Source organism: Coenobita brevimanus, chromosome 94 (genome assembly GCF_032717465.1).
Source record: "Coenobita brevimanus isolate Jiangsu-jjx chromosome 94, ASM3271746v2, whole genome shotgun sequence".
Classification (NCBI taxonomy): Eukaryota; Metazoa; Arthropoda; class Malacostraca; order Decapoda; family Coenobitidae; genus Coenobita; species Coenobita brevimanus.
The window spans coordinates 11,043,323-11,069,751 of record NC_137047.1 but is presented as its reverse complement, the minus strand read 5'-3'; the positions used below and the strand labels follow the sequence as shown (position 1 = coordinate 11,069,751).

Here is a 26,429-nt window from a genome sequence, read left to right as displayed (position 1 = left end):
CCTTTCACGTACTTCATCCCCCAAAGTTCCATCCTTACTCATCACACTACCCAAGTACTTGAATGCACTCACATTCTCCATATCCTCACCATCCAATCTCACTGCACACTCTGTGACTTCATTCCTCTCAATGATACTGTGCCGTATATATTTAGGAAACCATGACACATTTAATACATACATGTGTCAATTACAGGTATATGGTGTGGCGAGAAACTATCTCCTCCACAGCCACTCAGGGTTTCAGAATAGAAGGTGTGAGGAGAGGTGACGGAACTTCAAGCAAAGACTTTAAAACTACCCGTACAAGAGAACAAGTCCTAGCTTGTCTCAGTAGCTTTCTCCAGGGCTACTCTCATGCTGTTGTAAGTTGTCAATATTTTCATTTGTTTTTGTATCTGACTTTGAGTATAATAGCTTGACATCCTGTTCTACACCACTTCACATGTCACTACTTTTGCAGTAATACCCACATCCATATTCTGTATACACTATGGCAGTCTCATCCAAGATTGATATGATGGTCTTAGCAAGGATGTATTTATATCATGTCAGTAGGTCTTGTGGAAGATCAGTAAGGTCAGTTTTAATTAAATTTGAATCACCAAAGTGTTTCCTGCCTCAGAGTGCGATCATACTCACATCCATCCATCCATCCATTATCCAATCCTACGTTGCCCCATGAGGAGTGTAGGAGCCTGGGGCTAGGCAGTTGGTCCTGACATTTAAGATGAGAGTGACCAACCTCACTCATCGCTGAGTGGCATTACGTGAGCAATAAACCCCAACCATTCCTTGGATATAAACCTTCACCGGCTCAATCCGATTGGAGCACAATAATTACCCACTAAACCACCAGGAGCCAAAATTTGGTTATATGGTTACCACCCGGCTTGTCACTCAATGTAAAGTCACCCACAGGCAGAAGGAAGAGGAAAGAATATCTTTTCAAATATTAGACCTTTTCTCTGACCTCATGACCACTGCATATATCCTTAATTGTGCAAGACTGATGATTTTGGACCATGTGTGTTTATCATTTAATGGGTTATACATTAATTGGAATGAAATGGATCTGGACAGCCTGTGGATTACATATATTGACTGCTTAGTTAGGAATGCTAAAGTGGTGTGTGGTGTGGCAAGAGTAACAACAAAGAAGAAAGACATGGCATGGTGGAATGAAGAGGTTAAGAGAGCAGTGGAGGAAAAGAGGAAGAAGTGGCCAGAGTGGAAACAGGACAGGGGTTCAGTTGAAATAAGAACTGAATATATTGAGAGCAAGAAGCATGTAAAGAGACTAGTGAAGAAGAAAAAGGAGGAAGTAAATGATGATCTAGGAAGAAAAATGAATGCAAATTACTTTGAAAATAGGAAGTTATTCTGCAAAGAGGTGCGGAAATGTAAAAGTGGCAAGGGAAAGAAGTGTGAAAGATGTAAGTGGTAGATTACTAACCCATGGGGATGAAGTAAGAACTAGATGGAAAGAATACCGGTATTTTGAAAACCTGATGAATGGGAATGGAGAGAGCAAAGCGACTGTTAACAAGATTGGTTTTGGGGGTGCACAGAGAAGGAATGCAGTGATAGGAAACATGACAGTTGCTCAGGTGAAGAATGCTGTGAAGTTGCTGAAAAATGGGAAAGCAGCTGGGGTTGATGAGGCATATGCAGAGATGATTAAGTGTAGTGGAGAGAGTGGAATGAAGTGCTTGTTGGATATATGTAAGAAGGCATGGATGAGTGGAACTGTTCCAGTAGAGTGGAAAAAGGCAGTTTTTGTACCCCTGTACAAAAATAAAGGTGAGCAAAGTGAGTGCAAGAATTATCATGGCATAAGTCTGTTGATGTTTTAGGGAAGGTATATGGAAGAATTATTATAGAGAAAGTAAGAGAGATATCAGAAGTCATAGTGAGTGACGTATAGGGTGACTTTAGGAGTGGGAGAGGATGTGTGGATCAAATATTTGCAGTGAGGCAAATAGTGGAGAAGGCTTGTGAGAAGAACTATAAGGTGTTTATGGCATTTATGGATCTGGAAAAAGTATATAACAAAGGAGACAGAGATGGATTGTGGAAGGTTTTGCACATGTATGGTGTAGATGGTAAGCTGCTAGGTGCTGTCAAGAGTTTTTATGATGGTAGTGAGGCATGTGTAAGGGTAAATGTACATCTAAGTGAATGATTCACAATCAGTGTAAGCATGCAGCAAGGTTGTGTGATGTCCACATGGTTGTTCAATATATATATGGATGGGGTGATGTGAGAAGGAAAAACACGAGTAATGGAGAGAGGGGTGGCATTGGTAATGAATGGTGATGGATGGAATATCTCAAATTTGTTGTATGCTGATGATGCAGTACTACTTCCAGATGCCAGACAAGAGCATGGTAGACTAGTGCAGAGTTTTGTAGATGTCTGGGAGTGTTGTGACTTGAGAGTAAATTTAGAAAAGGGTCAAGTGATGGTTAATGAGAGAGAAGGTGGCACTCAGTGTGATGTTACAGTGAATGGAGAGAGACTGGAATTGGTGAGAGTGTTCAAATACGTGGGTACATTGATAGAAAAGAGTGGAACACGTGCAAAAGAAGTGGAAAATAGAGTGACACAAGGAAGGAAAGTAGCCGGTGCTATGAAGGCCTTGATAAGAAACAGAGACTTTAGTGTTGCAGCTGCACGAGGCTTACATGAAGGAGTGTTAGTGCCAACTTTAACATGCGAATGTGAGACTATGGTGTTGCATGAAAATGAAAAGTCAAGAGTAAGAGCAGTGGATACAGGACTGCTGAGGAATGTTTGTGGAGTACTGAGAGTGGATAGGATAAGGAATAATGTGATACTTGAAAGATGCCGAGTGAGGAAGTCTGTGGACACCAGAATCGAAGAGAGTGTACTGAGATGGTTTGGTCATGTGGAGAGAATGGATGACAATAGAGTGGTGAAAACGGTATATCTAAGCGAATTTGAAGAAGGGAGAAGGTGAGGTAGCTCAGGAAGAAGGTGGAGAGATATGGTGGATGGGTGTGTGGGGAAGAAAGGTGTGGAAGCTGGTGAGGCTAAGGGACTGACAAGAGATTGAGCTGGATAGATGAATTTTGTGAGGAGAAGCACGTAACCAACGTTTGGATAGGCTCTATCAGATAGGTATATGTGAAGCTACAGAAAGTGGTGAAGTTTTTTGGGGGGGCTATCTGATGGAAACTGGTGAGGCTAAGGGACTGATAAGAGACCGGGCTGGATAGATGAATTTTGTGAGGAGAAGCACGTAACCAATGTTCGGATAGGCTCTATCAGATAGGTACAGTCAGTCCTCGTAAATCGTGGCAATTTGGGTCTGGACCACTGCCGTGATTTATGAATAATAACTCTTATGTGAAAAATTAATTTGGGTCTGGACTTTGGCCAACTTGCCCCCACAGCACCCTACCTACACCTATCTAGGCACCATCAAACACAATCATACAAATTTAGGAATATTCAGTGCACATATTAAGGGATCTCACCTTAATCCTATGACGAAATTGCTTAAGTGAATGGAGTGGGGTGGTGTTGGGAAGAACTTAGAACCTCTCAGCACTTGTTCTTCCCAAACTCATTCACCAGCTTTGAAAACTTCTCTCCCCTCTCAGCACTCTCAGCACGACAAATGAGCTCCAAACATTGACTGTGCAACAACTGCGGCAGCTTCTTGATGCCATACTGCTTAGAGTGCTTCATTGGGGGGTCGGGAGGGGCCATGGCAGGTAGGAGGCAGGGGGAAGTTGCACAAAAAAGGCAGGTAACTCTCATACTCCACGGTGACGGTCTGTAGTGTGCGGACTGGCGGGACAAGAACAACAACAGCATGGCGGCATTAGTATGCACACTTGCCATCAGGGATGCGTGGTGATTGCTTGTTGGGTCGCGATTGTCAATTTGAATGCCGTGGTTTACGATTCTCCTCGGAAAAGGCCCACTTGGGTGCCTAGGTCCGCGATTTTCGTGACTTAACAGTGATTTAGGGGTGCTGGCAGTCTGACAGCCACTTAGCCGTGATTTATGAATCCGTGATTTATGAACACGCGATTTATGAGGATTAACTGTATATGTGAAGCTACAGAAAGTGGTGAAATTTGGGGGGGCTATCTGATGGAGCCAGGATTTTGAGGGCTTGAATGATGGGTGAAAGGATGCGTGGCCCGTTGAACTGGGCAAACTTGGGCTGTCCAGATGTTGCTACTCCTCACCCTGCCCAAGGGTGGGAAAGGAGGTCCAGATAATGATGATAATACATTAATTTATGTTTGATGCAAAATGATGTATTCATGTAAAAATTATTGGTAATAATTAGTACAGAGTTAGCATTTGCTAAATGAGAATGGATAACATTGTATTGAAATTATGAAACTTAACAGTAACAATGTTTCATGTACTGTAATTAGTTGTGTATAGTTCATGTGCCGTATATTAGTTTAGCAAACTGTGTATTTCATTTCAGAGTTTTCATTTATCTTCGTGCATATGAAAAATAAATTTCAGCAGTACTATACAGTTGGCATTGTTGGCTAAACTGCTTCATAAATATATTGGGGGCAGTCACCATCCACCCATTTGATGTAGTGTTGCTCTCGGGTGACTGCCCTGTCCTCCCTTCCTTCCTTCTGTCCTTCCTATTCTGTCTTTCTTTCCCTCATTCTTTTCCTTCTGTCTCCAGGTGACTCTACACCGAGTGACTAGCCAAATGGTTTCCTTTACACCAGGAAACCATTTACTACACTAGATGATAAGCATGTAACCAAATTATGGCCCCGTGTGGTTTAGTGGGTTATTAAGACTCTCCAATCGGATGGAGCCTGAGCAGGTTAATATCCAAGGGGTGGTTGGGGTTTATTGCTCACATAATTCCACTCAAGAGATGTGTGAGGCAGGTCACTTTCATCTTAAATGTCAGGACCAACTTGCCTGGCCCTAGGCTCCTACACATCTCAAGGGGCAACACAAGATTAGATGATGATGATGAATAGGTACGGTAGATTAGAATGCATTAACAGCTGTCATTCATTTAGCTAGGTTAGACATATTAACAAGCTATCTTTCATTACATTCCCTTATGTGTTTCAGAGTCGCTATGTCCAGCAGCTCAAATCTATAAAAGTAACGTTGGAAGCATCTACTTTTTTCAAAACTCATGAGGTGAGCATTTCATAACAGTACAGGGAATACATAAAGTGCCATATGTTCATATGTTTAACAAGGAAAGCTGGCAAACAGATCACTTTGAAGATGACAACACATCAGTTTAACAGCATTTCCATTGAATATAAATTGCATAATGATTGGAAGCATGTTGCTTTTTACAGTGAAATGAAAACTGAAGTAAGTTAGGTAGCCCAGCTATCATAACTGACTTCCAGGTATGTAAAAAAAAGTGAGCCATGTAAATTACAAATCAAGCAAAAATTAGGTATGGAATGCTGTGAAGGTGATTACTGAACATCTGTTGTAAAATTATACCAGTTACACATTATAATGTACAGGTATTGTACATTATTTGGACAATTTGTGTGATGCTGTGTGTGTCTTGAAGAGGATAGTATGTTTAGCTCATTTCTGTGTCTCAGCACAGTGTTTAGTTGTCTTACATCTCAGTTTGTTATGCATAAGCCATTCCTGTACCTTATCATATGATTACTACGTTTAGAGTGATGAATTATTGTAACTACTGTACTGTATACTCCCTAAAGACTTGTCTCAAACATCTCGGTGATTGTCATTATCAGCATTGTATGCTTTCTCAAAATGTTAACCAATGACCCACATTTCGCTCTACTGTATGCTTCATTCTTAGTGCTCCTCCAGCTGAACTTGGCATTTCCATCTGTCACTACAGCCAGGAACCTCCTTTGAGCTAATAATTAACCCCCAGTGCTGTAAAATCAGCCATGTTGCTATATGTGGAAAGGGTTAGTCCTGCCAACCTCCAAACTGTAGATTTATCTAAAGGAAATGAAGATTATCTGCCTGTATTTATTTCTTTTGATATTGAAGAGTAGAAATTGCATTGGTGGTAAAAGAATATGATTCTGTATGTAATATAAGTAATTAAATGGAAAAATGAATATAGATCAGAGCAAAATGTTATTTGAAAGAGACATGGAAACAGAATGTGTTATATGAATATGAGATAATGAAACCAAATACAATATTTTTAAATATTCTGGCATGTAGATAATTCAGTGAACAAAATTAATAGTACTGTTTAAAGGACTGGTTTTTGAAGGAGATGATACAGCCAAAAAAATGTAGTGACAGAGTTACATAAAGTATTAGCAGAAATAAGAAATTTTAACTTGGGAGAAAAAGAATTGCTAGATGACTTGCATGTTGTGGAGATTTTCATTCTTGTATCTTATTTCACATAGCTTAGTGTCAAAACAAGTCAGAATTTGGCGCTACATCCTCTCCATAGCACTTCTTCCTGATTCATGCTCCATTGTTTTATGTTTCAGCTCAACATTCAGCATGGAGATGGCAGTTTTAGGCCAGTTTTAGGTTGACAGAGCATAATTCTGACACCAACATAAGAAGTAAAATTTGCTTGAAAGGCGCAAATCAAGATTAATTGTTATGGAACAAGTTACTTTTAAAATGCCTAATAAGTGATGTTCTTGGATAACTAGACAAATGAACAGGCTTGTAGGTTGCATTTGGAGAATGGTTTGATTGGAAACGAACAAATACCAATTGTATCATATGGAGAATGAAAGATAGGCTTGGAGGGTGTACAGGTATAATAATTAAGTATGGTAAACAGAAGTACAAGAAACAAGGTTGTGGGGGGTTGGGGAAGCATATGCAGGAGCATTGTTTGCCTAGGGAAAAAGAATCACTGAGTAAGTACAGATATGCCTAAAGATATTTGCTGAGACCACCTTTTGCAAGAAGCTCTGTCAAGTAGTAGCTAAATAATGGTACGGTAGTCTTTATCATCCAAGGAGTCATTTAGTAACATGAATACATGTATTGTGTTACCAACAGTCTGTACATGGATGGGGTAATAAAAGAGGTACAAGGTAGGGTAGTGGATGTTGGAGTGGCCCTGGTGAGAGAGGATAGTGTTTGGAAACTCCCTGTACTGTTGTTTGCAGATGATACCGTGTTGTTGAGTGAAGACGAAGGAGAGCTGCAAGGCTTGGTGGATGAGTTTGAGAGAGTGTGTAGGAAACGGAATCTAAAGGTGAATGTAGGGAAGAGTAAAGTGATGGTCTTTGAGAGAGATGAAGTCAGTGAATGTACAGCGAGGTTGGATGGTGAGGAATTGGAAAATGTGAGTACGTTTAAGTACTTGGGTAGTGTGATGAGTAAGGATGGAGGTTTGGAGGGTGAAGTGCTTGAAAGGGTACAGCAGGGAAGAAAGGTTGTTGGTTCTTTGAAAGCAGTGATAAGAAACAGGGAAGTGAGCATGGAAGTGAAAAAGTTACTACATGACAGTATTGTGATACCAACTCTAACGTACGGAAGTGAAGCTTGGACGTTGTTGGAAGGACACAAGTCAAGAGTGAGAGCCGTGGAAATGAGTTATTTAAGAGGAGCCTGTGGAGTCACATGGAGAGACAGGCTGACGAATGAGGATATAAAGGAGCGTTGTGATGTTGATGTGGATGTGATAGGAAGCGTTATGAGGAACACACTGAGGTGGTTTGGCCATGTGGAGAGGATGGAGGGTGAAAGACTGACGAAGAGAGTGTATGTGAGTGAGGTGGAGGGGGAAAGAGGGAGGGGGAGGCCGAGGATGAGATGGAGAGATGGGGTGGAGAGGTATATGAGAGAGGGGGGTGTGAGTTGGGAGCAGGGGAGTGAAATGGCGGGGGACAGGGCGACTTGGAGGCGATTTGTTTGTGGCCACCCCAAGCGGGATTGAGGCGTCTGGCAATAGATAGATAGATATTTGCTGAGACCACCTTTTGCAAGAAGCTCTGTCAAGTAGTAGCTAAATAATGGTATGGTAGTCTTTATCATTCAAGGAGTCATTTAGTAACATGAATACATGTATTGTGTTACCAACAGTCAAGCTATCAACCCTTCTGAACCAAAATCTGAGTCATCAAGAGAATTGCTTTGTTGTTGGACACTAATATTTTTTTTAAGGGATTTGTTTTCATTCATGTTGTGGGTTTGCCCCAGTTTTCCTAGTTTCTGCTTGAGCATCTGATGTCCTTTTAATGTACAAATTAACGGACAAATACGTAAATACTTGGTAAGGTTTTCACTGCAATAGCAAGAGTAGAAAAGCAACCAGATTTAATATGCTAAAGTCTATTATACAGTAAACTGTCAATTATCCATCATCACAATAGCCAGCCCAACGCAATATTCGCCACTGCTGGCTCAGCTCTATTAAAAGAGTAGCTGGTGAAATTATGCAATATCTGGCACTGAAACGGGATGTAACCGGTGGTTCTATGCAGTATCCGGCGTTGAGGTGGATCAGCCTGCTCGTGAATGGTAGCCAGCCAAAGCTGTATTACAGTATTGTTTCATTGCTTTATTGTATTTTATGTTTAATTTTCATCATTTACTCATGGGAAAGTTTTTAGGATAGAGGGTTGAGACTGGTAGTAACGCAATACAGTATCTGGCTCAACATTGAAAATTGAGCCACCGGAGGGTTTTATGCAATATCCAGCATTTCACATTATTAGGCATAGGGCTTGGTTGAAATATGTTGGATTACTGAAAGTGTACTGTATTTGAAAGACCTGACCACACAGGTAATAGAAACTTAAATGACTAGTCCTGTTTTTCTAGTACAGTACATTTAAATGTAACTCATGTATCCCATTTTTTTTTTTTTTTTTTTTTGAATTACAGTATTACCCCCGCCAAGATTATGTTTTTGCCAGTGTAAGTTTGTTTGTTTATCTGTTAGCATGATTACTCAAAAAGTTATGAATGGATTTTGTTGAAATTTTTTGAAGGGGTAGGATATGGCCCAAGGAACAATACATTAGATTTTGGTGGTGTTACAGGTCATCATCTGGATCCAGGAATTTTTTGTTTGTTTGTCCACACAATATCTCCAGTAGTTCTCAGGTAACTTCAGTGAAATTTTGTGGAAGGGTGGGCCATACGCCAAGAAAGAATTTATTAAATTTTGGGACAGATCCAGATCCGAATCCTGCAATGACATTGGCAGAGGTATGCACTCTCTGGGTGCTTTCTAGTCTTGTTACTACTTTTTGTTGTACTGTATTGTTACCAATCCTAAACAGCACTCTACTTTTTTTTTTTTTCAGCTAATAGGCAGCTCCCTGTTGTTCGTGCACAATGATACTTCAGCTTTAGTTAGGATGATAGACTTTGCAAAGACTATCCCACTACCTGAGAATGTATCCATAACTCATCGAAGTCCGTGGTCAGAGGGAACACATGAGGATGGTTATCTGCTGGGCCTTGAAAACCTCATAGACCTCTTCTCAGTTCTGGAGGAGACACTGGCTACCAATGGTGCGGCGTCACCCATTGTATCTCCCACTGCCTCCTCCCCAGTGTCTGCTGTTTCCACCACCTCAGCTCCCACTGCCTCCCCTCCATCAGTACCTGCCACATCCCCCTCATCAGAACCCTCTTCTTCCAACCCTCCGCCCAGCAGCTCTGCCTCATCTTCGGCTGGCACCACCATTAGTCACGCCTCCCAGGGCATCAGTACCACACCATCCTAACTCAGTGCTGCTCTCAGAGATAGGAAATGTACAAATACTTATTCAATAATATTACAATTTGTAAAAAAATACAAAAAAATAAAAATTCTGTACAGTGAAAAGTACAATTAAATTTGGAGATCTGCAGCTCAGTGTGCTTCATAACTAGTGTGCCATTAATGAGACACTCGGTGCTGACAGAAGCCTTCCAGGGCTTCGCGGTGATAATGTGTAGGGACCAAGTAACTTTGAGTAGTCTTTAAAGAATAATATTTTCTTTACTGGGTCGTGGAATAAACTTCATAAAGATGAAACATTGCAGTTATAATATTCAGTCTAGATTTTTTTTAATCTTTATTCCCTTGTATAAAAGATATTTTATTTATGTACAACATATACAAATTCTGTATACTGCATGTATACCAATATATTGCGTGTGAATATGTAAACTGAAGCATTTTACTACCAAATTACCTCACTCCCTATCGTTATGGACTGAACAGCTAAATCAGAGCCATGATGTTTGTTAGAATTGTTCACCTCTCATTTGAGTAAAACATATGTTGATCTTTGGTTTAATTTAATGTTTTGAAGTTGTTTTCTCATATTCAGCTCAAGGATTTTAAGTTGAAAAATCATTACATTAGTTCTACTGCTTATGAATATACAAGTATTGTGTAGTTATTAGATGGGGTAATCAGGGTTAGCAGATTTATAATATATACTGTGTTATGCTGTTTTTTGTTTAACAGAGATCTGTGCTACAGTACAACCATATTAGCATATTTACTACAACCTAAATCCAAAACTCATACATGAATTAACCCACTCTATTACTTATTCTAATCATTAGTTTTAATGGGAATGTGAAAATAATCCAAGTATTACCTGTTGTATGCAGATAAAATTATGCATTCATGATACATATTGTGTTATATATTTGTTTTGAGTAAACATGAGAAATCTGAAAAAGGAAAAATTAAATACATGAATCGGTAAGACAACAGTAGCCTAGACTCAAGCTCCTAGTTCTGTCTATCTATCAATTGCCAGATGCCCCAATCCAGTAAGGGGTGGCCACAAACAATTCACCTCCACTTCACCCTGTCCAGGGCCACTTCACTGCCTTGCTTCCAGCTCACACCCCCCTCTCTCATATACCTCCCCACTCTATCCTTTCATCTCATCCTCGGCCTCCCCCTCCCTTCCCCCCCCTCCACCTTGCTCACATACACTCTCCTCATTAGTCTCTCGCTCTCCATCCTCTCCACATGGCCAAACCACCTCAGTGTATTTCTCCTTATGCTTTCTGTCACATCCACATCTACACCACAGCACTTCTTCACTTCCTCATTTGTCAGTCTGTCTCTCCATGTAAATGCACATGCTCCTCTCAAATAATATCATTTCCACTGCTCTCACTCTTGATTTGTGTTCTTCCAACAAGATCCGAGCTTCACTTCCATACGTCAGAGTTAGGATCACAATACTGTCATGCACTCACTTTTTTACTTCCATGTTTACTTCCCTGTTCCTTATCACTGCTTTCAAAGAACCAGCCACCTTTCATCCCTGTTGTACCCTTTCAAGCACTTCACCCTTTAAACTTCCATCCTTACTCATCACACTACCCAAGTACTTAAACATCTCACATTTTTCATTTCCTCCTCATCCAGCCCCACATTCGGTGACCTCATTTCTCTCAAAGACCATAACTTTACTCTTCCCTACATTCACCTTTAGATTCCATTTCTTACACACACTCCAAAACTCATTCACAAAATCTTGCAGTTCCCCTTCGTCTTCATTTAATAATACAGTATCATCTGCAAACAACAGTTCAGGGAGTTTCCAAACACTGCCCTCTCTCATTAGGGTCACTCCAACATTTGCTGCCCTACCTTGTATCTCTTTTATAACCCCATCCAAATACAGACTGAGCAGCCATGGAAATATGACATCTCTGTTGTAATCCAACATTCCAATAGAAAAATTCACGCAATTTACTATCCACACGCAGTGCAGCCTTAGCACTGTCATACATACTTTTCACGGCATTCAACAACTTCCCATTTACTCCATATATCCTTAATAAACTCTCATCTTAAATGTCAGGACCAAATTGCCTAGCCCTGGGCTTCTGCGCTTCTCATGGGGCAACGTAGAATTGGATGATGGATGGATGGATGGACTTTTCACATTCCTTGTCTGTCCACCTTGTCATATGCTTTCTCCAGATCCATGAAGGTCGCATACAACTTCTCTCCCTTCTTCGCATACAACTTCTCTCCCTTCTCCAGAAACTTTTCCGCTAAAGACCTAAGAATGAATTTCTGATCTACACAACCTCTTTCCTTCCTAAAACCTCCCTGTTCTTCTCCAACTAATTCCTCTGTTATTTCCCTAACTCGGTCAATAAGTATCCTACCGTAAACTTTTCGTCTCACACTAAGAAGACAAATACTCCATGATTACCACACACTTCTTTTTCCCCGTTTCCTTTGTACAGAGAAATAATTATGCCTGACATCCAATCCTCCGGAACTCTACCTTCCACCCAGGCTAATCTGCAAGTCTTCCATATCCATTCTACAACTGTCTCTCCCCCATGCTTCATCATTTCACCACACACGCCATCAATTCCTTGGGCTTTCTCCATTTTGACTTCCTCTGTTGCTTCCACTATTTCCATCCTACTGATTCCTTCCTCTCTTCTCACCTCCTTGCTCCTCCCAGCCATGCCCTCACCACTTATACTTGCATTACTTTCATTCCCAATGTTCAACAATTCCTTAAAGTGTTCTCTCCCTTCTCCACTGGCAGTATACCATTTTTATCTTTCACTACTCATTTTACTTCTTTATCACCCTGTCTAACTCTCTTCACCTTTTCCCAGAACATTTTCATACATTCCTTCCACACTACACTCAAATTCCTTCCAAATTCCTCATCCACTCTCATCTTACTCTTTCTTACTAATCTTTTCACCTCACTCTTCCTCTCTACATATAGCTATGTCTTCTGTCTCTCAACTTCCTCCACGTCACTGTTTCTCGTCCACTCAATATATGCTTTCTTCTTTTGCACCACAGCCTGTCTCACCTCTTCATTCCACCAGGCTGTTCCTTGCACTCTCTTTCGTCTTCCCTTCACCCCACACACCTCCTCACATGCTGCACAGATTTCTTTTTTGGATATCTTGCACACACTTTCCATGTCACCCATCTGCTCCAAATCATATTTACCCAATCGTTCCTCCACTTCTCTCTTATATTCTGCCTTTTTTCCATCCTCTTGCAACATTTCTACACTCCTTGTATACTTCCTTATGTATACTGTACTTCCTCCTGTCTTTCCCTTCTCCTCCTCCTCCATTTCATTTGGACCTTGATTTTCACCACCACCAAGTGGTGGTCAGAAAGTCCATTCCCCCAACCTCTGTATGCTCCTTCATCCATGACACACCTCATTCTGTCATCCACACACAAATAATCAATCACTGCTTCCATTCATTCAGTTCACCACCTTACCTTCTCATCACTCGCCATGTATACCTGTGGATCATGAGGGTATTGGCTATCACCAACCTCCCTGGACAAATGTCCACTAGAGCACTGCCATTCTCATCCACTTCTGCAGGCACATCCCACTCACCAACTACTCCATCCACCTTCACATTCCCTAACCCATCCATCCATCATCCAACCCTTCATTGCCCCATGAGGAGCGTAGGAGCCTGGAGCTAGGCTGTTGGTCCCGACATTTAAGATGAGAGTGACCAGCTTCACTCATCCCTGAGTGGCATTACATGAGCAATCAACCCCAACCACCCCTTGGATAGAATCCTTCACCAGCTCAATCCGATTGGAGTGCAATAAATACCCACTAAACCACCAGGCGCCAAAATTTGGTTGTATGGTTACCAACCAGCATAGTAAATGGTTTCCTGGTGTACAGGAAACTGTTTGGCTTGTCACTCAGTTTACAGTGTGTCGGAAAGAGGGCGGTGTAAACAGTGGAGAACCAAAGGCCTCTAGCTTTGTTGTGGTGCCGGAATTCAAATTTCAAGTCTTGTGATTATAGGATTGGTGATGTGCTAATTAGGCCACAAAGTTATCCCTTAATATTTCTCATTCCTACATCAAGTTTATACAGTACAATATCCAGTACAGTATAGTAGTATCTGAAAGGGTATAGAGGCAATATTAGAATAAATAGTGGACTGGGTTATCTTTGCAGTAGCAGAAGCATGAACTCCACAAGTCTGCTGTCAGCACAATAAGAGTCAAATGGGAAACAAATCTTCTGTTAGTAATGGAAGGAAAAAATTAGCTACATGTTTTTAAAAAGTTTTCAAGACAGCTTCTGATGATGTTGACGAATTTTGACTGAAGTAGAAAATCCAGCACTGGAAGTTCCTGTTTTGCTGAGAAGAGTTCAGTAATATCAGTGTCATACAGACCGACAGAGTGTGGTATTTGTGAATCCCAGCTTCAACATTTCTTTTATTTCTGTACAAGAGGAAGAACACTTGTAAGTTTTCGTTGGTATGTGGAACAACAACTGCTGTACACAGTACTGTAAGCCATATTCTAGAGTATGCATTGTTATCTGAGTGATAGATTGACATGAGGCTGCCATCCTTCAAATTTGGCAAGTATCAAGATTATCACAGTCACTAGACACAGAAGTAGTAGCACCTACATGGAATCCAACATTATGATATTTTGTGAGTACTGCACATGGGGGGGGGGGGGAGAACTGAAGAGTGAATCAAGCTGGAATGGCTCTGCATGTTATATGCCTCCTGCCAGAGATGGAGAAGTTTCCAAAACAACTGTGTCCAAAATGTGAGAAGCTGTTCAAGTAACTCCATTCAGGATGCACCAGGTAGATGTAAGGAGAAATATGATACATGATTTTCTTTTTTTTACTTCTGTCATTTCGTAGCATAGTAGGTGAAGGTGCTTAATGTCCACTCACTTGAAGTATGACTATCTTCACTTGTCTTTATACTGAGAGAGAAGCCAGTTGGTTTACTGCAACCCAGGAAACCAGTTACCACATTGGATGGTAACCATACAGTATAACCAAATGATGCCTGGTGGTATAGTGAGTTAATGTGCTCCAGCCAGATGGGCCCACAAAGGCTTACATCCAAGGGTTGGTTGGGGTTTATTGCTCATATATTGCCACTCAGGTGAGTGAGGTTCGTCACGCTTGCATTAAATGTTGGGAGTAAGTAGCCTAGCCTAGGGCATCTACATTCCTGATGGGGCAAAAAAAGGATTGAATGATGATAATTTCTTAGCAGTAACTTATAACTGACACAGGGCTGACGACAATGGATAGACTGTAAATTAAAAGCTAATGATTAAATGGTACTCTTGGATCCATACTGACTTGCTTTAAGCTTCCATAGACAAATACAGTATGTTGAAGGGTAAATGACCAGACTACAGTACTTCACTTGGAGGGACTAAAACTTATTCATCTTATACATTTTAATTTTTACTCTGAAATTCATGTATGTGGTGAGAGAACTTGACACACAAGTACACTGAGGACCAAGGGCTGCAGCAAGGTTAATGTGAACCAAGCATTGGATCAGTAGGCTCGTCTCCCTGCCATCTGGACTTAACACGTGTAATATACGAAGAAACAGGAAGCTAATTGCACATGTAATGCAGGGTGCTCATGTAAAAATAAATATTATTCTCAGAGGTAATGATGGAGGCAAGAGATTATGGCAGAAGATGTGATGGTGAGATGTGGTATAAAATTGGAAGAAATTAAGCCATGATAAATAAGGTGGAACATAGATATAATACTGATTCAAAGTGACTGTGAGATAACTCTGGCTTACATCTGTGTGAAAATGCTAGCAGAGAGGAAGATACGGCCTGAAATACTCTACAAGGTGACGATGTGTAAATAGAATGTTGAGAATGTTAAGTAAGGTGGACAGCTGAAGGAGGTGAATTACAGATGAGAACATACAGAAGACACAAGACAATGATAGGCAAGATGGTGGTGGCATTGATGAAAAACAACAATGCTGACAGATTTTTCCATGATAGGGTGCATGTTAGCTCGGAGTCTTTTTGCAGAAGGTGGAGAAGTGACTGTGGTTCAATACAGGATGGCCAAAAATAGCAGGAAAATTATTGAACTCCCTGTAATTACAGCACAGGTACGAAGTCTTCATAGAGTACAGTATCCGACCTTTGGGGATTAGTGTCCTACCTGTTGAGGTAGGACACTAATCCCCTTCAAAGTAGGTCTTTCTGACTTGACACACCTGGCCCAACGTTCCCTCCACTGCCTGAAACATTTTTCAAAGTCGGTTTTCAGTATCTCCTGCAGGTGACTCGTCGCATTCATTATGATCTTTTCTCACATCTCAATTCGGGAACCTTACAGTGGAGTTTCGAGCTTGGGAAATAACCAAAAGTAACACAGAGCCATTTCTGGTGAGTAGGGAGCCTGCTGGGCCAGCAGGATATTGTGCTTGGCCAAAAATTCCTTTATCAGTTGAGAAGAGTGGGCAGAGGCATTGTCATGGTGCAGCTACCAATTTGCTGCATTCCAAAGGTCTGGTCTCTTCTGTCGACCTGCATCATGAAGATGACGGAAAACATCGAGGTAGTAATGTTTGTGGACAGTCTGGCTTTCTGGTGCATGTTCGTGATGAACAACACCACGGTAATCGAAAAAAAAATCAACATGCAAGTGCATTTCACCCTGTTTGCAGATCTTGTGCCTTTTTAGGTCAAGGTGACCCTGCATGCTTCCACTGGGATGACTGTGCTTTGGTTTCTGGATTGTACCCATGCATGCAAGTCTCATCTCTAGTGATAACAGTCTTCTGAAGGTTGTGATTTGCACACTCCAAAATGTCCTGAGCAACGTTCATTTGAGAGAAGAGCTCTTGACGAATGCGATGAAGCACTCACAAGAGATGGCGAAAAAAAAAAAGGACATTTGGCTACCTGTGTCAAGTCTGAAGGGGCCTACTTTGAGGGGGATAGTGTCCTGGCTCAATAGGTTAGCTATTTATTTTTTTAAAGAGCCTAAGGTCGGATACTTTCTGAACAGATCGCGTATATCTGGTTGCACTGCATCACAGGATCACATCGTTGTAAAAATGGCTGAAAGTTTCGTTTTCGTTTCATTTTTTTAAAGGCTCCAACATGCTTGCATGCGTCGGCCTTGGTCACGTAATGGCGGCTCTCCATGCTGCACGATCCATTGCAGCGTCCCTGTTCAGTCCCTTAACCCTGAGGTCACACTTCATGACCTCGTCCCATGTCTTTCTCGGCCTACCCCTCGTAACCCCACCCCCAATATTAACACTTCTCACCTTCCTCATCCAATTATCATCCCCCATCCTCTCCACATGTCCAAACCATCTCAATCTACCTCTCCTTATCACAACACCAATACACTCCAGTCATATCCTACCTCTCAATTCTTCCTTCGTGAAGTGTTGAGAGTAACAAGAGGAGGAATGATACGATTCATTGAGCAGGGGAGACTGAGCCCAGTATGGATTGATGATAGAAAGGATGGAGAAAAGATGAGGATTATATCATAGAGTACTACTATGCAGAAACCCAGTCCTCATCAGTAAATGTGGGTCCGGACCTGGACATTTACAGAAATCGAGACAACTCTTGGCACAAATAGATAGCAAGTGTTGATTGTTCTGTTTGCTTCTTAGATGTGGTAGCCTCCGTTTGTGATGCCGTTTTCTTGAACAAGGGTGATATTTTAATATGAGGAAGTCCCTTTCACAGTCTCATCTCAGTACCAATCATGATATTCGTCACACGAGGAAGGAGATAAAGAGAAGGGAAGTATGGGCTGGATAGCAATATTAAATGAGTGGAAGGGTGGATGGACAGATAACTAATCACAGATATAAAGACTTCAGGTACTGAAGAAAAAGTGAGTGTCAGAAATCCAAAGGTGAAGAAAAAAAAAAAATAGCTGTGAGAAGGGCGAAAAGTGCTACCTTGCCTGATTCATGAGCAATGGAGTTGGTAGATAGGTAGAAAATGGCAGGAAGCAATAGCTAACCTTGGAGGGGCCAACCATTGATGTGACTGACGTAAATAAAGCTTAATTTACATGCATTATTTGTCTCCACTCTTATAACACTTCTATTGGAAACACAGGGGATCAGGACCTAATAAATAAAATAATATGAGGTCAGAATTACACAGAGGGAGAGGGTTGTTAGAGACGAAAATCTGAGTGCATGAGTGAGGAGCAAAAGCAGTCCATCTGGATGAGAAAGTGCAGGCTGAGTGTGTATATACCTGTGAAAACATGATAATATTACATTTTCGCGTTACATTAATAACAATACAATGGTCTCAACTCTTAATATTACTGATTCAAAAGTCTGTATCAGTCAGTGATAAGATATTTAGCAACACATGAATGAGAGAAAACTATCCAATTGGCGTGTAATACTATGGGTAACACGAGAAGTTTACACAGTGGCATGGCAAACTCCTAATTGGAAAATCTGCTGTGAGAACAAGAAAACTAAAAGTCAGCATTTTAACTGAACGAAGACAAATGGGTATGATAATAGACTACAACCCGAAATATATATATATATATATATATATATATATATATATATATATATATATATATATATATATATATATATATATATATATACACTCGAGTCAGTTGTGGCTGGTGTTGCAACGTAAGTAGCCTACTTCTCTTCCACTGACGACCAGTGACTGTTTTAGAGAGGCGGGGAGAGGGGAACAGGTTTTCCCAGTCAGAACTTTGCCACCCCCCCATTCGAAATTTCGATTTATTTAATGTGTACACACACTGTAGCAGTGGGCCCCCCAGAAGAGAGCTTGCACTCACCGTCCCCTCCCCCGCTTACCCCATAGATCCGTGAAAACTCTACGTACGCCATTGCCGATGAGAGGAAGTTGCTGGTAAATTTCCTTTGGCCACAGTTAATGTCGTGGTGTGGAGAAGTCCTCATCGAAAACATGAAAATGCTAACCTAATAGCCTACCTACAATGAGAGAGATGTGGGAATTAGAGGACATTAAGCGGTGCTAATTGCATGACTGGAAAGCAGAATGTAGGTTTGGAATGGAGGAGGCACTTACAGGCATTTGGATGTTGTGATTGTGGGGATGCGGGAAGTCGAGAGAGAGAAAAGAGAAGAATGAATTACTGTAAAACTGGACGATGTCTACCTGAATGAATAGTGACTAACTCACACTTTATGTGCACTGTATTGGGGCCTGCAGAAGGAGAGCATGAAGCTGGCTGGCTGCTTCAGCGAGACAAGAGGTCGGTGGAGTCATACTCTGCAGTTTCTAGGATTTTTTTTTTTTTTTTTAATTCACCATGGCTTTTGCTGACATTCACGATCCATATAATGAAAGACAGATTTGAAGTTCGTTATTCTCTTTAAGACATCACATGCTTGCTAGTTGTGGTGATGGTCTGGCCAGTAGGCTACATATTCGACCTTACTCCTTTATCCTACTCACAAGAATGGTGGAGGGGGTGTTGAGGGTGTATGAATATTTCACCTTTTATGATTTGCATCTGCTTCCTGTCAGTATTAGAGCAGTACAATTTCAGGATACTTTTCTAATAAATGTGAAAATCACTCACCTGATGGAAGTGGCGTCTATTAACTTAGTTACTGTTTAGGGGCCACAGAGAGGTGCCAGCACGTGCGGTTAATACATTTGCATCATACCTTAACCGTGACATTTGTCATGTCTTTAGTACTGCCGTAAATTCTTCATATATAATGGAACTCGGCATTTGTCATCAGTAACAGGACTGATGTCAAAGGCCTAATGACGGGCCTCCTACCACAAACCGTCTGTGGGTATGGAAGGCGTTAAGATCAATACTGGAATGAGATCCTCAGACCCACGATATATATCGTGCTCAGACCCCCACACACAAACTGTACACCCCATCTAAAGATCCTGCTTGCGACTCATGGAAATGCAACTGATCCCTCACAGTGCACAAATCTATCTATCTATCTATCTATTGCCAGACGCCTCAGTCCCGCACGGGGTGGCCACAAACAAATCGTCTCCACGTCGCCCTGTCCCCCGTCATTTCACTGCCCTGCTCCCAACTCACACCCCCTTCTCTCATATACCTCTCCACTCCATCCCTCCTTCTCAACCTCGGCCTCCCCCTCCCTCTTCCCCCCTCCACCTCTCACATATACTCTCCGCGTCAGTCTCACACCCTCCATCCTCGATATCGACATGGCCAAACCACCTCAGTGTGTTCCTCCTAACGCTTCCCATCACATCCACATCCACATCACAACGCACCTTTATATCCTCATTTGTCAGCCTGTCTCTCCATGTGACTCGACCACAGGCTTCTCTAAAATAACTCATTTCCACTCCTCTCATGATCTTGACTTGTGTTCTTCCAACAAATGCGTGGTGCATTGTATGGGACACACACACACACACACACACACACACACACACACACAAAAATATATATATATATATATATATATATATATATATATATATATATATATATATATATATATATATATATTCTGCTTCCCGGTTAGTCATTGTGATATCTCAGTTCCAGTTTGTAGTATCCTCAGATTCATTTACCAATGGATATAAAATGGTAGATAATATTGTCAAGGTTACCAAGCACTATACAGGTATGTAAGGCTGGTTACATAATAATAATGAATGTACGCAAACCACGTAGAAAGAATTCGTGTATGTAAATATTTGTATTAGTTACTGTAAAGATTAACAGAAAATGGACAGCAATACTTGTCCGAAAGCCTGACTCAAGGCCATTTCACTAATCTCTTATTTCTATATGTGTTTTTTATATTGTCATTGAATTTTGTTATGTTTAAGAAAAATGAATAATTATGTATAAAATAATATTTCTGCCATGTATCTTAATTTTTACTTCAGTGAAATGATTTCATTTACGAACATCATTCGAACACAGTTTTACTAACAAACGAAGCCATCTTGTATTTTGTTCAGTTGTCGCCTGGCCCAGAGAGTGGGTGTCAGTCTTCGTCAGTGTTTTGGTATCATGTGATTGCCGTGGGTTAGTGCTGAAATTAATGTTACATGTTTGAAAAACATAGCTCAAAGAATCTAACTGTTACACTGTGTTAAAGTGCATCATTGATCCAGTCCATATAATTGCTACTGGACAAGGAATTGTGTGCAAGGAGTAGAGAGCAGCCAGTTCCTGCAGGGAACAGCCGCAGATAAATAGCTTACTACGTTTAAGTTGCTGTATATAGCTACGTAAGTATATTTAGGCTTCATGTCACGGTATAGATAGAAATGTTAATGTAGATAATCTCCGGGCATGAAGGAAGAGACTGAAGTAATCATCCGTGTGATTGTTTTGACACCTGGCTGTCTTGTGTCACACGTATAACAGATGCAGGATTGTGGCAACTTGTGGGTATGTGTGTATGTATATGTAGGGGCAGATGTTTGCCTGGTAATGGACGTACCTCAGTTTAACATGTATCATACTATCTTATATGCATTGATATGATTGCTTTTATTTGTACAGGTGATAAGTCCATTTGCAGTCATTAATGTAGTATGGTAGCCTGGGTATTAAGATTTATTTATTTATTTATTTTTAATGTAAAGCTGTTGATAATAACATGTTATCCTAAGGTAATTATATCTTCACTTGAACAGAACACTATACCAAGACTTTTATTGGTTTGAAAAAATTGGGTACTACAGTGTTTTTGGATTAATATTAGCCCTTTCATCCTAAAATGTCTCTCCTCACTAGAATGAATTTGTATGGCCATAGCCAGAATTAGATAGGAAAATGTACTGATGGATTGTCTATCTATTGCCAGACGCCATAATCCCGTACGGGGTGGCCATTTGACTCTGAGGTATTTGTTTTACAGGGAGGGGTGAATGGGTTAATTGTGATTGTTTCTAACTCCATTCACCCTGTGGAATCTCTTCTCAGGTGAATAAAATTGCCCGGTGTTAACCCCTGCCAGACTGATTCCTTGTATAAGTAGTTTACCTTTCCAGAGTCCTAGTTTTACAACAATTGTAAATTGTACTCCATATGAGGTTGGTAGCTTGGCGTGTGCAGACCTTCATTATGAGGTCTGCAGCTTGGCAAGAGTAACCGAGTAAAATACAAAGGGCAGAAGGGGTTGAACATTAATGCTGGTGTGACCCCAGCAGTGTTACTGTGCATATAGTACTGTATAGTTCTTAGTTTTAGGCATAGGCTAGACAGTTGGTAGACCTGCATATTATTTACTTAAGCCTCTGCTATAAGGAACTTCCTAATACCAGTACCAGTAGTAAGTTGCATGTCATTATTAATAGTTTCTATCATCTTGTAAGTGCTGACAGTGCTGCAGCAGCTTTTGGTAGGAGAGGGATATTATTTCCTCTTTGTTTTTTGTTTTTTTTTCTAAACCCAACTTGACAAATATTGTGGACCCATGTCGGTACAGTATTAACAGACTTGCAGTATAGTGTGATATGTTACATATTGATTACTGACAAAATCTGTTTATTGCCAGTAAGCACCAGTAGGTAGTAGTAACTGCATAGGCCAATGAATCCATTCAACCTGAAGATGTTTTTTGTTTTATATGCATATAACTAGTCTTCATGCTAATGCTAAACATTTTTATAGTATTCATCATGGTACAAATTTACCTGTACTGAAGGAGGTAGAAACATTCTGCATTATGGTAACCATACCAAGCTGATCATGACATTGGTGTACAGTATTTTCATTTGGCTTGGTGCTGGAGAAGAACATTTTTACTTGTTGGCACTGAAATAACTGGCTAGCAGAGCTGTTCAGTTATTCAGACTTCCCACAACTCCTTCACTGTTCTCCCAAAAGAAGATAGTGGACTGCAGGAAGAGGGCAAGTCCATCCTGCAGTCCAACAGGTTCATGTCCAAATGAGTTTGGGAGAACAACAGCAATGACAGCTAGAACATTCTTACTAATGCAAAATTAATTTATTCCGTTTAAGAGACATGTTCTTGGATTGAAGGGGCAAAAAATAACAATTAGCTGCCAGTAGAGCATTGTGGTGTGGATGTGGATGTGATAGGAAGTGTTATGAGGAACACTCTGAGGTGGTTTGGCCATGTGGAGAGGATGGAGGGTGAAAGACTGACGAAGAGAGTGTATGTATGGGAGTGAGGTGGAGGGGGGAAGAGGGAGGGGGAGGCCGAGGATGAGATGGAGGGATGGGGTGGAGAGGTATATGAGAGAGGAGGGCGTGAGTTGGGAGCAGGGCAGTGAAATGACAGGGGACAGGGCGACGTGGAGGCGATTTGTTTGTGGCCACCCCAAACGGGATGGAGGCGTCTGGCAATAGATAGATAGATAGATAGATAAATCTTTACAGCACAGACAATTTAATAGTATGGATATAAATGGCAGTTCACAAGATGAATTAGATTGCTTTTCATACCTGGCAGCATCTCATTTTATAAGCTCACGTCCCAGGTAGGCCTACACACTTGCCGTATACTGTATGCATTGGTGGCACTGATATAACGTGGCAGTATTATACATATGTTTCAACTCCTTCCATATCCCCTGAATAGAAGTGGACTGCAGAGGAAGAGCAGCATCAATCTGCTGCACACCAGATTCATATTCAGATGAGTCTGGAGGCACAACAACAACAACAACGCACCTTTACCCTTTGCACCTTTTTTTTTTTTTTTCTTTCTTTTTTTTTTTTTTTTAATGGTACTTCAGTTTGAGGTAGCACCAATACCACACTGGCAGTTAGTACATAGCCTACGGTATATTGCTATTCCTTCATGATTAGCCACCGAGGATAGGAGACATAGGAAACTGCTCATGTATTCCCTGTTTATCAAGGAGGGTGAAAAATATGGGTGGGATCCCTCCTGTCCAGTCCTGCCACCAAGAAAATGCAGCTTTAATTGTATGACTGCCAGATAGGTGGTGGCGACCATCATCCACTCACTTGATGTAATACTGCCTACTTCTTCCTTAGCCTTTATCATTCTTTTTCTGTGCCTGCCCTCCTCTCTTCCTATTTCTCCCATCTTTCCTGTCACTTCTTAATGTTTTTCTTTCCGTTACAGGTGGCTTTACATTGAGTGACAAGCCAAATGGTTTCCTGCAAGCCAAGAAACCATTTACAACGCTGGGTGGTAACCATATAACCAAACCGTATGTGCTCCCTACGTGTCAACAAGTGGGTTGGTGGAGGGTTAGTGCCCCTCCCTGTAAAACAAATAACTCAGAGTCGAATGGCCACCCCTTACGGGATTGTGGCGTCTGGCAGTAGATAGATAGGTACTACCAGATATAGTACTTGTTTCTGTGATATTTTCATGTGCAGATGACACTTATGAAATCATGTTTGTTTTGCAGTCAAGAGCGCACAATGTCTCATATTAACTACCGTACTAGTATACAGTACTGTACTCTCTTCACCTTGGTTCAAAATTTTGTCCTTTTGCAGTTTAATTCACATGATTCATTGACAGAAAAAAAATGATGTTCCAGCTCTATATCTTATCCATAGCACCATTTTGTGGCTTCCTTCTATCTGTGCCTTCATCGCTAGTTTCTTTTCTGGTCGTTTTATAGCTGCTGTTGTAGACAGCCATCATTCTTCTCCTAGATCTATCAACAGTGGTGTTCCTCAGGGCTCTGTCCTATCACCAACTCTCTTCCTTTTATTCATCAATGACCTTCTAAGCTGTACATCTAACCCTATCCATTCATACGCTGATGACTCCACCCTTCACCTTTCCATTCGGTTCCTGCAACGCCCATCTCAGCAGTTACTTCAACAAACTAGGGATGAGGCTGTGGCACACCTAATGTCTGACTTGGCTTATATCTCTGACTGGGATAAAAATAATCTTGTTGTTTTTAATGCATCTAAGACTCAGTTCTTACACGTATCAACCCGTCAAAATCTTCCACAGGTATACCCACTAATGTGTAATAATATTCAGCTTAATCCTGCATCATCCTTGAACATGCTTGGGGTTTCATTTACACGAGACTTATCTTGGAAAGATCATATTACATCTCTTGTAAAATCTGCTTCCAAGAGATTGGGTGTGCTAAGCCGACTCCATTCTTTCTTTACCCCTGCACAATTGTTGACTCTATACAGGGGTTTTATCCGCCCCTGTGTGGAGTACAACTCTCATGTGTGGGGAGGCTCCCCACATACAGCTCTTCTCAATAGGGTGGAGTCAAAGGCTTTTCGTCTCATTAACTCTCCTCCTCTTACTGACTCCCTTCAACCTCTGTCACTTCGCCGCACTGTTGCATCTTTATCTCTTTTCTATCGCTACTTTAATGGTCACTGCTCCTCTGAACTGTCTTCATGCATTCCTCCACCTCTACTACGGGTGCGTAGCACCCGTCTAGCAGCAAACTCTCATCCCTTTTCTGTCCAACTCTCTAATGCAAGAGTTAACTGTTACTCCCAGTCCTTCATTTATGCAACAGGTCAACTCTGGAACTGTCTCCCTCTGTCTGTATTTCCTGCTGCCTATGATCTCCAGTCTTTCAAACGCAGTGTGTCCAGGCATTTCAAAATGAATGGATCTTGAAATTGGCTTTCTCTTGTATTTTGTTTTTCTCTTGGAGGGAACTGTTATTGCAGGCTCATGGCCTTTGGTTCCTTCTTCCTCGCTTTTGGTAATTTATTGCTACACCTTACTATTGAAGGCGGATAGATAACGATTTTAGGCCAAGTTAGAGTAAGAAGTATAATGGTCACATTATTTAGCCAGCAATTTAAAAGTTTTGACTCAGTATAACAAAATCTTAAATTTATTGGATTTTGTCTTTTTTTTTTATGTTGAATAAAAATCGGAAATCCATAGTGTCTTCAGCATAGGCGTCTGTTGTCGTGGTACACTAATATTGGGTACCGGTATCTCATAGGTTAAACATGCAGTTTTTTATTTAAGCCTAGGTAGGCAAGGCAGCATATAGTACTGGTATACTGTAGTTGCATGAAATACTTTTTGAAATTTAACATACTTATGGAATCCACACATGCTGATTCTGTATAGATGTCAGAGGTACAGTTCTGTTATGTAGGCTACCAGTATGCTATACAGTGTGGTCTTGTCCATTTGTATGTTTTTGCTTGCGTATAAGTTATTGGTGTCCATCTCAGGAATTCAAACATGGATTTGGATTGATGCATGTCTATATTATAACTGAAACTTGCCATGTTACCACAGGTTCCACCACCCCAGAAAAGAATAGGTATTACAATACGGTACTGTACTTGTTAATGATTGTGATAGGTACAGCACCAGTAGTAGGTATAGTTTTAGTAATTACCAGGAGCATCAGTCATGACTCTGGAATATCCTTTGTTGCATTTTAGTGCACCAGGCACAGCTTTGAAGTAGGACAAACTTTTCCCACACTGTGCAAGCCTGACAGAGGTACCGGTACCTGTGTACCATACTGGTGCTCTGTCTCACATGGGGATTGTGGTTTTGCCACCTTCTCCAGCAACAAAAATAAAAATGGGGAAAGCAACCCCATAGAGGACATCACTCTCTCTCTCTCTCTCTCTCACACACACACACACACACACACACACACACACACACACACACACACACACACACACACACACACACACACACACACACACACATTTCATAAATGA

At 41.1% G+C, this 26,429-nt stretch overlaps 1 protein-coding gene across 1 annotated transcript in view; it reads left to right on the top strand.

Annotated features, from left to right (window-relative positions):
* The window catches only part of IP3K2 (Inositol 1,4,5-triphosphate kinase 2), a 285,538-nt gene extending 275,425 nt beyond the window's left edge, over window positions 1–10,113 (top strand). Inside the window, exons 6-8 of the mRNA XM_080282821.1 lie at window positions 197–365; window positions 5,101–5,172; window positions 9,276–10,113. Of these exons, the coding sequence (XP_080138947.1) occupies window positions 197–365; window positions 5,101–5,172; window positions 9,276–9,701 (667 nt within the window). The 3' untranslated portion in view covers window positions 9,702–10,113. The remainder of the gene's footprint in view (window positions 1–196; window positions 366–5,100; window positions 5,173–9,275) is intronic.
* Window positions 10,114–26,429: the final 16,316 nt, after the last annotated feature.